The following is a 12,815-nucleotide window of genomic DNA, read 5'->3' on the forward strand; positions in this document are numbered from 1 at the left end:
CTCATCTCTCAGCAAGCAGAGCCAGGTGTACAAAACATCCCAGTTTAATCAAAACCAAGGCAGCCTGCCTCAGGATGGCTCCTGAGGGAATGGTCCTCAGAGACAGGCAGGCAGCTGTCCCAGTCCAGTTGCTCCTGGCCAGAGCCAGGGCTGTTGAGCACAGGCAAAGGTGAGGAGATGCCATCAGGCAAGACTGGAGCACCCAGCATAGTGTCCACTCAGATGTCAGGCACCTCCTTCCTTGCAAACAGATGTGGATCCCAGCAGGAATCAGAAGTCAGAGTAAGGGATGAGGAGGGGGACTCCTCCTGCCCCCTCAGCCCTGAGGAGGCTGGGCAGCATGGATGCTGGAGCAGAATGTGGGCTCTCAGGGCTCCAGCTGGATGTCTGTGGGGCAGCCCATGGAGGTGTGCTAGAAGGCCAACTTCTTCATCAGCAGGTAAACGCGCGAGTCCACCTCAAACCCGTGCAGGTTGTTTGCGTCTCCCTGCAGCCGCATGAGCAGCCCCCCGTAGGACACGTAGGCAGAGCTGAGGTGGGAGGAGAGGAGCAGTGAGAGCAGGGAACCCCATGGGAGACCCGAGCCGAGATCCCAGCGCTCCCCACCCCGGGCACCGTGTCCCCCCACTCTCGACAGGCACTCACAGGCGCGTGGCCGCCTCCGTGGAGGTCTCGTCCCCCTCGATCCGGTACACCTTGCCGTACATCACGTACTCAAACTGGTCTGCCCTGCAACAGCACAGCCTGAGGTCAGCAAGGAATCAAACCTGGCCGTTCCCCCAGCTCAGTGTCCTCTGGGAGAAGGTACCTCCAGTTACAGAGTCAACTAGACTGGAAAAGACCTCTCAGATCATCAAGTCCAGCCTGTGACTGAACACCACCTTGTCAACTAGACCATGGCACGGGTGCCACACCCAGCCTTTCTTTAAACAATTCCAGGGATAGGGACTCCACCATCCTCCTGGGCAGCCACTCCAATGTTTAATCACCCCCTCCATGAAGAAATTCCTCTTCGTGTCCAACCTGAAACATTCAGCCTCAGCACTCCCCTCTGTCCCTCGTCCCCATGGGCAGGGGTCCCAGCCGGGCCCCGTACCTGGAGGGCCGATCATCCGTGGGGTTGTACTCGCCATCGTCCAGGGTGCCGTCCTCATACAAGGTGCTGGCGATGACCAGGCGGAATTTGTCCCCTGTGAGGAGGCCAGAGAAGCAGCGAGAAGGTTAGAGCACAGCCAGAGCAGCAGCAGCACACACAGCCAGAACGCAGGGCCACCCTGGCAGGGGGTGCCAAGCAGGCTCTGTCCCTGCTGCCAGTCCTCCAACAGGACTGTGGGGAACATGTGAAAGGTCACACTGGATCCTGTGTCTCCTTGTAACCCACATCACAGAGGAAACCAGAGCCACAAGGACACCACTGCTGGTGTTCTCAGGACATACAAGAAAATATTCACTTCTGCCCCCACAGAGAGCTTGGCTGGACCCTTGGGCAGGTACATGAGCCCCCTGCAGCATCAGCTTCAGCCCTTCTGTGTTTCATCAAGGGTAATATTCTCTTTCCCACATATTTAGTATATTTAGCTGCAGAAGTTAATTTCAGGAAGTCTCCCTTAAAGCCTGGTCACCACCAGCTGAAGCAGCTCCCCCAAACAGCATCTGTGTGGAAAGGGGCAGAGGTGAGCCCAAACAAACACAGGGAGGTGAAGCAGGAACCCAGCTCAGCCTCAGTACACCGAGAGTGCCTCGAACCTCCGGCCACCTGGGGACAACGCTGGGGCACAAGGAAGCCTGAGGCAGCTGATTCCTCGATCACAGCCATTCCTGACTCCATCCCCTCCAACCTCGCCCGCCCCAGCTGACACCGGCAGCCCCGCCCCGTGCCCGCTGGCTCACCGAGATCCACGGGATAGATCTGGATGTTCACGTCCAGGATCAGATCCATCTTGAAGGACTCGCTCTCGCAGTGCAGGCGCGACACTGGGGACAGCAGCAGAGTCAGGACAAGGACACAGAAGATCCCCGAGGGCTGGGTGGGAACAGGGTGATCCTCCCAGCCCAGGCGGGCACCGGAGCCGCTCTCAGACGGGGCTGGGATGGAGGCAGAGCCCGGCAGCTGGCGGAGCTGTGCACAGCAGGGCGAGGAACACGGTGGGGCGAGGGATGCAAGGCACGGGGCCCGCGGGCGGCACGGCAGCCGGGCCGGGGAAGCCTGGGGGAAGCGCGGCGGCGCTCCGGGGCTGCCAACACGCGGAGCGGCCAGCGCCGGCGGGAAGGGCCGGGAGAAGCGGGCTGGGCCCGACTCACCGCGGTCGAACTTCTTGCCCTCCGGGTCGATGTCCTTCACGTCGAAGATGTCCTCGAAGAGGATCCCGGCCATGGCAGCGGCTCCGCTCCCGCTCCCGGCGCCGCTCCCGCCCGGCGCACACTGATGACGCAACCTCGCCGGGCGGAAGCGGCTTCACGGTGGGCGGGGCCACGCCCCCGCCCGGACCGGCGGGAGCGCGCGCCGCCCCGTGCCCGCGCCTCCCGCGGCGGCCGGCAGAGGGCGCTGCGAGGCCGCGGATGGACCCGGCACGGAGCGGGCACCGCAGCGCCCCCGCGCGGCGGGCTCGGGGAGCCCCGGGAGGGGCCAGGGATATCCCGGGAGGGGTCCCGGTGTCCCAGGAAGGGTCAGAGATGTCCCGGGAGGGGTCCCGGTGTCCCAGGAAGGGTCAGAGATGTCCCGGGAGGGGTCCCGGTGTCCCAGGAAGGGTCAGAGATGTCCCGGGAGGGGTCCCAGTGTCCCGGGAGGGGTCCCGGTGTCCCAGGAAGGGTCAGAGATGTCCCGGGAGGGGTCCCGGTGTCGCGGGAGGGGTCAGGGGTGTCCCGGGAGGGGTCAGGGGTGTCCCGGGAGGGGTCCCAGTGTCCCGGGAGGGGTCCCGGTGTCCCGGGAGGGCTCCGGGGTGTCCCGGGAGGGGTCCCGGTGTCCCGGGAGGGCTCCGGGGTGTCTCGGGAGGGGTCAGGGATGTCCCGGGAGGGCTCCGGGGTGTCCCGGGAGGGGTCAGGGATGTCCCGGGAGGGGTCAGGGATGTCCCGGGAGGGGTCCCGGTGTCCCGGGAGGGCTCCGGGGTGTCCCGGGAGGGGTCAGGGATGTCCCGGGAGGGCTCCGGGGTGTCCCGGGAGGGGTCCCGGTGTCCCGGGAGGGCTCCGGAGTGTCCCTCGGGGCCCTTGCAGCCCGTGTCCCCCGCCGCAGGGACAGAGGGGCTGCACCCCCGCTCCCGATCGCAGCCGGACACGGGTGCGATGAGCTGCGCGGACGCAGCCAGCGATGGGTCTCGGAGCTGCCGCCCCCACCGGCTTCTTCCTCCTCGCCCGCCAGCCACGGCGGGAGGGGACGTGTGACACCGTCCCCCGTGTCCTGCCGGTGAACCGTGAGGGGAGCAGGGGGGTCTGGCACGGCCGGGGGCTGCTCACACGTTGGGCGCCACGGGGTGCTCCATGCTTGGCATCTGGTCGGGAGCGGGTTCAAGAGTTCAGCCCTGTCCTCCGCGTTCCCTGAATGCCACCGCCAGCCTGAGCAAAACCTTCCCTGCCCCTGCAGAGCCTTGGCACTGGGGACCCTGCGCCTCGTTCGGGCAGCGTGTGCCCGCCCGGATGGGGCACCGAGAAGGCTGGTGGAGCCGGCAGGTGTCCCGGTGTGACGGGGACTGGAGAGAGCGGCTGGCACGGCGCTGTGTGCGAGTCCCATGCCACCATCTCCCTAGGGACCACGAGGTCCGGAGCGGGGACATCTGTGGGATATGGCTCCCCGTGCCTGCGGCGAGGTGGTTTCGTGGGGACATAGTCCCTGCTGTCCCCAGGAGCCAGACATTTCCAGGTCGTGGTCCGGGACGGCACCCAGAGCCAAGCTGCCCCAGCATCCGCACCGGGAGGCCTGTCACAAGATGCTTGTGGTCCCCAGACACACGCAGGTGTGACCTCTGCATGGCACGTCCCCTCCGTCACACGGTGCCAGCGCATCCTCACGCATGCCTGAGGCGCAGGCAGCGGAACGGGGCAGGGGTGACACGCAGCGGGGACACTGGCGTGAAGGGGGGTGCCGGTGCCAGGGGTCTGGTGGCTCGTCGGGGGAGCGCGGGAGGTTCACGGCGGGGTCACCCCGCGGCGGTGGCACTCAGCGGGGACAGTCTTAATGCGCTGGGACGGAACCTCGCCTCCCTCTAATCATCGCCTGGCCGGGCAACTCCCCCAAGCCCCGCAGCCCCCTCCCCACTCTGACCCTGGCTCGGGAAGGGGGCAGAAACCTCCTCCCTGCCGGAATGTGGTGGCCGCAGACACGCTCTCCTCTGGGGCAAGGTGAGAGGTGTGGACCCTTCCCCAGAGTTCTGCGCCCTCCTGGCACCCTGCATCCCTGCCCGCTTGTTTGGGGTGCAGGACTGGGCTGGTGCAGGGACAGCCCTGCGTGAGGGGCTGTGGGGGACGCCCCAGGCTGTGCAGGTTGCCAGGGGGCGGCAGCAGCACACCGAACATGGCAGGACAGCCCCAGGGTGTGCCGGAACCGAGGGAGTCCTGCCACAGCCAGGCGCACCAGTATGACCAGTTGCTCTTTCCAGAATCCTCAGGGTGCCGTCCTGGAGGGACGTGACCTCCCGGTCTCCTGGCGTGGGGGCCAGGGCTGTTTTTCGGGAAGGGGTCCATGTGCCAGCCCCACTTGTATTCAGGGGTACCCATTGGGATCCTGATGTGATTCAGGCTGGAGTGTCATGGCAAAGCTGTGCCCCCTGCTTGGATGCTCTCAGGGCTGCTGCGGGGTGACACAAAGGGCTAATCCCACCTGGCTGTGCCTGTCTGCCCCCGCTGAGACCTGGCACACCCGGCACAGGCCAGCAGGCAGCTGGGACTGTGCTCACCAGCCGGCGAGGGAGCCCCAGGGTGCTGCTGCCCAGCGACCCTGCCAGCCCGCACTGCCGAATGCTCCCTGCCCCTGCGGGCAGGGCACGTCTGAGCCCCCACGCTGGGCAGGGTCACGGGCATGCAGCCACCTCCAGGGACAGGCGGGGAAGGGGGGTGGATTTCCAGGTGCCCCACAGATGCCACAGGATCAGGGTGGCAGCAGGAGACTGGCACATCCCTGAACCCCCTGAGCACTGGCTGTGTAGCAGGACCACGATGCCAAGAGCTGTCCTTGTCCCTAAGCCCCTTTCTTGGCCCCGTGGCCACACAACCCTTGGGGCAGGATTGGCCGGGGGGTTGCTGGCCCTGGTGTAAATCTGGCCCGGGTTGACAGAGGATGGGGCACCCTGCTTTTCCCTGCACTCCATGCCCATCTGCCCTGGCTGAGCCGCGTGCCGGCTGCTTCGCTGACCCCGTGCCATGTGCCATGCCATGCCATGCTGTGCCACAGGAGAGTGGTGGCCAGAGGGACTCATGTACCCAGCTTACACCAGCCCTGCGCAGCCGAGGCTGAACAGACGGTCCTGGCACAGGAGCTGGGGAGGCTGGGGGGCCAGCACTGCCTTCGCTGCTGTTGCCCAGGGAGCTCCGTTTGCCAGCCAGGTGCCTGGCGTCGCCTCCTTATCTGGATTAAACAAACTCGCCTCAGATCCGGTGCCAGGTGCTGCCCCCGTGCCTGTGGGACCAGTCCTTCCCTGCTGAGAAGTCCACGTGTCCCTGGGGTGAAGAACCCCCAAATACTGGACCCGGGCTCCCCTTGCTCTGGTTCTGCAGTAGCCCCTGGGGTCTCTGTGCAGGGCAGGCAGCAGCTCCAAAGCAGGCACAGAGCAGAACCATCTCTGGCTCTGCCTTGGGGCATCCCCAAACCAAAATGGGACCCACACCTTGGCCAGGGAAGTGTGTGTGCCCCCAGCGTGATGGATCCTGGCAGTGCCAGTGCTGTCGTGCCAGACTCCCCAGAGCAGGGGTACAGCCCCCTCCTTCATTAGCCGCTTGTCTGTTATCTCCTGCCGATAAATTACACAACACAAACGCCTTTGAAAGGCAGCCAGGTCTCCATCCGGTGGGGCAGCCTTTGGGGGCCCCACATCAGCCATCGTGGGCTGCCGCCAGCTGCTTTTCCTGGGAGGGGGGCAGGGACAGGGGGACAGGGTTTTGGGCGCTGCCCTGGTGCTGAGGTGTTGGGAATGGGCTCACGGGCTGCAATATGGACCTGAAGGCAAAGCAGGAGAGCAGTGAGGGTGAGAAACCTACCTGCACCCCATGCCCACGCCTGCTGCTTGCAAGCCTGCCTGCGCTCCTGCCCGTGCCCGGGACTCTGCCGGCATCCCACATGCTGCTGCCCAGTTTGGGGTGGGGGCTGCTGGCCAGCACTTCAGAGGCAGCGGCAATTCCTGTTATCGGCCAGCACAAAGGAGCCGAAAGCCGCCGCCGTTGGGGAAGCAAACACGGGCAGGGCGAGGCCAGGAAGGTGGGCAACAGCCAGCACCTGCCATGCTGGCATCCCTACCCATCCCAGTGGGGCAGGGAGCAGGGAGGCACTGCCCCATGCCAAGGAATGGGGGTCTCCCCTGCACCCAATGTCGGGGAGCCAAGGCCATGTGGGCTGCCCAGGGCAGCGCTGCCAGCCTGTGTTGTGCACTCCTCTGCTCCCCCGGCTCCGCGGGTACCCCACGGTACCCCACGGCCCATCCCTGCACCCTGCCGGGCCAGTCCCCACCTGGGCTGGGGGTCGGGCAGGAAGAGATGAAGCCGAAATTAAGCTGTTAATGAGCCCGTCTGTCACCGGGCCACCAATTACCCGGACTGGGAATGAGGAGATGATGGAGCGTGACTGGGGGAGGGGGGCAGGATGTCGGGGTCTCCAGCGTGGAGGCAACTGGGGGGTGTCACCATCTCTCCTCCACTTCTGCATCGCCACCAGGCACATCCTGTGGGGTGGGGGATAGAGGGACCAAGGAGTGACCAGGCCATAACCATACCAGAAGCCCCAAGCCAGCTGGGAAAGGATTAGAACTTTCTTTCTCTTCACTGAGATCCAGAGGAATTCAGCCCCAAGCACTGTCCCTGACTGGCACAGGGGATGTCACCAGTGTCATGAGCTGGCTATTCTCTGCAGTCAGAGCTTGCAGGGGGCTGTGCTCACAGGAAGCAGAGTCAGTGATTGTACCCTGGGGATACACACAGACCCTCTGGGCTGCTCCTGGTCCCCAGGAAGGGGTACAGCAAAGAAGGGGGCTTATACCACCCCCCTCCTACTTCACCTTGCTCAAGTCTGCTGTGCTGCACGGCAGGGGCCCCTGTCCCTGTCCCCAGCTGGGATGGGCCAGGGAGGCTGAATTCCTCCGGGCTGATGCTGATGTCAGTTTTTCCGCAGCACCTCTCAGCGCGGGGCCGGGTGCCTGTGCGGGCTGGCAGAGGGACAGGCCATCTCCCCAGCTGTCATCACAGCCGCCTGTCCCCGTGATGGCCCTTAGCGGCACCCGGCCCCAGGAGGGACCTGGGGCTGCTGGAGACTGCTCTGGGAGTCTGCAGGAGCGAGATCCTGCTCCTTCATGATGGAAGGGGCTCCGTGCTGGACACTGGCAGCATCTACCTGCCATCTCCTGCCAGATCCATCGAGCTGGAGGGTGGGCTGGGATGAAGGCTGTGGGATTTTGCTGGGTTCAGAATTAACTTAACGGCTTTGGAAGACAAACAGATTAGGGAGCTGCAGGGATCGGGGCGAGGATCAGCTAAATTGGAAACAGAGGCAGGCGCCAGCATCCTGCACAAGCTTCACTGCCCCTGCCCCAGCCCATTCCTTCAGCCCAGGGTGCCTCTATGGGGTCCTCACAGTCCATTCCAAGCTGATGGTGGGGCTGGTTGGGGTTGGCTCTTTCTTTCAGTCTGGGTCTTGGCCACACGTCAGCAGCCTCTGAGCATTGCTGCCTTCCCCTTGTCCTTTCCTGCCTGTCCCCTTCCTGCTCTCAGTGCCCCCTTTCCCTGCCCTCCCTTTCCCCAGCACCCTGCATCCTCACTGCATCCCAGCCATGTCCCCTCACACCTCTCCTCACATGCCATGAAGCCACAGTTCCGAAATAAGCAGTCCCAAAATAAGCTTCCTCTTGGACTCCATAAATCTCAGCAAAGCACTGAGTCACGGGGTCAGTTCTGCAGTCCCCTTTGCTGGCAGGGTGCCCTGCCCCATCCCCACGTGTCCCCCCTGGCACCCCAGGAGGGTTTGGGGCTGTGTTGCTCCCTGATAGTATCAGGTCCTGGGGCCAGCCCCACTCACTGGAGATCAGATCACCAGTAATGAACAACAGCTGGGCATGGGGGCTGGGGACAGGGAACGGAGGGGACAACCCTGTCCCCCTTTCAGCAGCCAGGCACATCTCCGGGGATGCTGGGCAGCGTCAGACCAACAGGCTTCACTGCCCTTTTTGGGGTGACACCCCCATGGCAAGACCCCCAGCGCAATTTGTGACCTGAGCCTAGCAGCTCTCAGCCAGGTTTTGGTGGTGCAGTGGGGAGAGAGTGCCTGGCCTGGGGGTCCCTGAGGAGGAGGGGGCCGTGGTGAGGAAGGCTGGATGCGGGCACAGCCTCCTGCTGCCGTGGCCCCCCCGGCACCCCCGTCCCCCTCCCGCCCCCGCTTCCTGCGCAGGCGGCCCGGGGAGGCGATGAAAGCAGCCCCAGCAGATGTTTCTGGCTTGTTTTCATCTCATTAACTGTTTCCTCTTTTATTATGGGATAAATTATTAATTGTTCAGTGCGAGGAAGAAAGGAAAGAGAAATCCTGACGGAGAACCTGGAGGCTCTGGGGAGGGTAGCGGGCAGGAGTTGGCACAGCCTGGGGCAAGGGGAAGGCAGCGGGAATTTGGGATCTCTAGGGTGGAGGCAGCCCCTTGCAGTGCCACCAGCCCCCAGGTGTCCTCCCGAAAAAGGGGGGCAATGTGGGGTGCAGAAGGTGCTCTGGGAGTGGGGCAGGGGTTGGCTGCTGGCACCTGGCCTCTGTCAGCAGCAGGGAAGGTAACCTAGACAGACAGGGCAACGGGACAGACTGCCCACAAGGGACCCCGGATTCTGGGCACCAGACTTCAAACCTTCTGCCCAGAGATCCCCGAGCTCCACTCCCCAGCCTCTCTGTCACCCGTGGTCTGAGAATGGACACACTCACTGCATCTCCTGGCCAAGGAACGGGGCTCAGCCCCAGCCCTGTCACGCCTTGGCCCCCCCAGCTCCCAGCCCCTGCCCCCCTGAAATATTCATGGCCTGAAATGACGAGCTAATTTAATTGCCCTGATGAGAAGCTGAATAATTTACGTTCTTTTTTCGAGCAGGGTCAGGAGACATCATTAGCAGCTGATCTGGGAGCAGGGAGGGGAAGTGACTGAGCCCCAACCCTGCTGCTTGGGGACACCAGGTGGGCAATGGGAACCCCAAAAGCTTTCCCACCCTGGAACCCCCATGGCTGGGCCGTATGTGTTGAGGTCTGAAGTACCAAACCTCTCTGACCATCCTATGAACCCTCAGCCATGTGGGGTGGGAAGTTGTGGCTTCCATGATCCGGGGATCCTGGCTGGCCCTGAGACACAGCCTCCCTCCATTCTGTGGCCTTGACAATGTTTAAGGCAGTTGTGATCTTTAAGTCTCTTACACATCCCCATCATTGTTGCTTTGGTTTGCAGCCAGCAGGGATGGCTGGGATGAAATACGGCTGGGAGAAGGGCCCGGCACACTCCGGATTCCTGAGATAAGGGGGACAGGCGGGACAGGGACCTTTATTTACATTTTTTCCTGGAAATTTCAGCCTCTCTCTGGTGAGACCCCATCTGGCTGCCATGAAGATAAGAAGGGTTTGTAGGGGGGCTGCTGGGGGCCAGGATGCCTTTCAGGGGGCTTAAAACCCCCCCCAAGCCTGATTCTCTCCCCAGTCTGTATACCCTGTGTGAATGAGGGGCACAGAGGAGCACCAAGGCGGAGCTTAGGAGTGGCTCCTTCCCCATCAAAATCCATGTTTCTTCCTCTCCACTGGTTTGACAGGGATCTGGGAGGCCTGATCCACAACATACCCTCACCCCCGAGGTGTCAAGGGGAAGCTTGGCTGGACCCCACCTTGGTGAGGAAGGCACAGCCCGGGATAAATGCTGTTGTAGTGGCCATGCCAGGAAATTTCAGGCCAGAGGCCACGGCAAGGGCTGCAGCCGGCTGCCTGATAACGCCTGGATTTCCTCCCGGCACTGCCCCGTGTCCGGCTGGTGAGGGGGGATGTGGTGGGGGGGTTGCCCAGCAGCAACACCTTGTACCCCGGCAGCAACAGCCCCAGGGGACACAGCAGATGGGTCTGGCAGTCCGACAGTGCTGGGGGTCCCAGGCTGTGCCCCTTGCAGCACTGGGAGAATCACAGCCCCAGGGAGGGATGGGTGAGGGAGAGGAGCTGCCATGACCTGCAGGTGCCTCCTGCACCTGAAGCCCCGAGGGTCCTGTCCCTGCTGCCCCCACGGGGTCAGCTGGAGAGTCTCCCTGGGAGGTCTGGCATGGCTGGGGTGGAGGACAGAGCCAGGATCCACTGCAGCCACCCCAGATGGCAGAAGCGGCTGGGTGGGGACACAGGGGTGCCACAGGCACACCTTTGCACACACACACAGAGGACTACACGCAGTACCGATGTCCCAGCACGGACAGACACAGGCACCTCCTCCTGCCCCAGGCACTCAGACATGCACAGACAGGCTCACAGGTGTGCACAGGTCTCCGTGTTTGCACACAGCAGCACACGTACACCCATACACGCACGCCAACACAGCCAGTTGTGCACACCAGCAGATGCGTGGGTGTGCTCACACTCATGGGCACCCACGCGTGTGCATGCACGCTCCCAAATCCACATTCACACACACATAGGTGGTCCCTGTGCACGTGCACCCCCCAAAAACGCACACACATGAACACACATGAGCTCACACACACAGACACAGCTGCCTGTTCCTGCCATGCGTGTTCTGCCTGCCTGGGGTGCCGGCGGGTGCTCCCCTGCAGCCGCTGCCCCCGGTTGCTCTCCGGAGTTTGAGATCCAGGAGGAATTTTAAATGTATTGACCCCTGACCCATCCCTGCCTGTGAGGAGAAGCCAGACCTTGAGCTGCCCCCAGCCAGATGGGGATAGGGAGCTGCAGGGGATAGTGAGCCCTCAAAGCTCGTGGAGTGCAAAGGGGGCACCCTGTCTTGCTCCCCATTTTCTGCACCCCATGTGCCCCCTGCCTCGGGGAGCACTGAGAAGGATCACTCCAAAACCTCGCTGCCTGGACCACTCATGGCTTGGGGATGCCACAGCTGTGTGCCCCACACCAGGAGGGTTCTATGGGAGTGGGATGTCCCTGCCATGCCCTCTGCAAAGGGTCCCAGGCCCCCTACCCTGATCCTGCCTGGCTCCCAGCATCCCTGCATCCCGCGCAGGGGTTGCTGCCATGGCAGTGTAATTAAAAATGCAATTAAGCACTGCCACTTAGCAGAAAAGTCATACAGTTTGGGGATAATTATCTGACAATATAACAAGTTGCCCAACATTAATCAGGTGCTGATCTGCTCTGGCAGCTGTGCTCCCAGGTCCGGATGCTATCTTAATGGCATCCTTCAAGAGACAGCAATAAATCAGGCCCTTATGGGGACCCTGGGGGCAGCACACTGTCCCCTGCCTGCTCCCTGCCTGCATCTGGGGGCTTTTGGGATGTCAAAGCAGCATCCTTCCCACTGAGCCCCACGGTACTTTGTTCCTGCATGAGAGACACTCAGGGCAGCGGGGCAGGTTCCGGGGGATCAGCCCTCACCCCAAGTGTGAGGGATGGTGGGACACCCTTGAGAGGAGACCTCCTGGTGGGGATGGCTGAGGTGGGGGAGATGCCCCAGGCTGGGGGTTGCCCATTCTTCTCTTTCAAGGGGCAGACAGAACTCCTCTCTCAGGAAGGCAAAGGGACCCTGATAGTTGGTGGGCAAGATGTGAAAGGGGACGCTCGGGCTGTCAATCCCGTCAGTGATGTGGGATTCTAACAAGTATTTATGGCTTGTATTTGTCACTGTCGATGAAGCCTTTGCTCTGTAACAATATGAACTCTGAAGCAGATGCTGGTCCTACAGCTGCTGGGACTGTATTCCTGCCGGGCCAGACCCATACATCTCCCCACCCTAGCTGCCCTCCCACTGCTGTTCACTCTTGGATGCTGAGGGGTCCCGGCCACAGGAAACTCTCGGTGCCGTATCTCCCTGATCTGGAGATGAGTCCTTCTGTGCACCTTCCCTAAATTTATTCCCATGGGCAGTGTGTTGGTACAACTTGCCTGCAGCATGTTCCTCCCATGCTTTGCCAGAGCCCCGAGCTCTGCCGGTCCATGTCCCCATCTCTGTCCAGCCTGCCTGTTCCGGAGGGGGAAGCACAGCCCTGTACAGCTCTGACTTCTAAGGATCCGAGATAAAAGCAGAGCCTTTGTTCGAACTCCGGCCGGCGTGGGCTGGGGAGGGGGAACCACCAGAAAGAAACCAGCAGCTTAACACATTCACTTCGCCCCTAATTTGCCGGTTCTGCCACAAAATCCCATTACAAAGGGCTTAGCGCTGCGCCCAGGAAGAGGTCATCGCCGGGGGCCCCCGAGGAGATTTTCCAGTCACAAAAAGCACGAGAAAAGAGCAACCCCATCTCCCTTGGGCACTCCCCGGCACGGTGAGGGACGGGCACTGTGTCCCGGGGTCCCCCGTCCCTGCCCTTCCCTTCCACCCTGCACCTGGCAGCGGGGGAGAGCAGTTGCAGAGGTGCAGCTGGGTCAATTCACCTTTATGACTCCTAAACCAAATAAAATGCGGATTGGCATTGATCTGCAGGTGTTGAGTAGGGCCATAAAACACCGGTTCCAG

At 62.5% G+C, this 12,815-nt stretch overlaps 1 protein-coding gene across 1 annotated transcript; it reads right to left on the reverse strand.

Moving 5' to 3' along the window:
* Window positions 1-28: 28 nt before the first annotated feature.
* Window positions 29-2,424, reverse strand: POLR2H (RNA polymerase II, I and III subunit H). Its single transcript, XM_085587976.1, has 5 exons — window positions 2,302-2,424; window positions 1,891-1,974; window positions 1,097-1,190; window positions 646-729; window positions 29-530 (listed from the first exon to the last, which is right to left on the reverse strand). The coding sequence occupies exons 1-5, from the start codon at window positions 2,372-2,374 to the stop codon at window positions 413-415; spliced, it is 453 nt and encodes a 150-aa protein (XP_085444102.1). The 5' UTR covers window positions 2,375-2,424; the 3' UTR covers window positions 29-412.
* Between the last annotated feature and the right edge of the window lie 10,391 nt (window positions 2,425-12,815).

Source organism: Lonchura striata, chromosome 9, assembly GCF_050655825.1.
Source record: "Lonchura striata isolate lonStrDom1 chromosome 9, ASM5065582v1, whole genome shotgun sequence".
Lineage (NCBI taxonomy): Eukaryota > Metazoa > Chordata > Aves > Passeriformes > Estrildidae > Lonchura > Lonchura striata.

What these genes read in the sequence shown, in the direction of transcription:
- POLR2H (XM_085587976.1), bottom strand. Translation starts at nt 2,374, where the DNA reads ATGGCCGGGATCCTCTTCGAGGACATCTTCGACGTGAAGGACATCGAC. An exon ending in GATCTATCCCGTGGATCTCG is followed by an intron (nt 1,191 to 1,890) that starts GTGAGCCAGCGG and finishes GCCTCCTCACAG; the next exon opens with GGGACAAATTCCGCCTGGTC. An exon ending in ACGGATGATCGGCCCTCCAG is followed by an intron (nt 730 to 1,096) that starts GTACGGGGCCCG and finishes GTGCTGTTGCAG; the next exon opens with GGCAGACCAGTTTGAGTACG.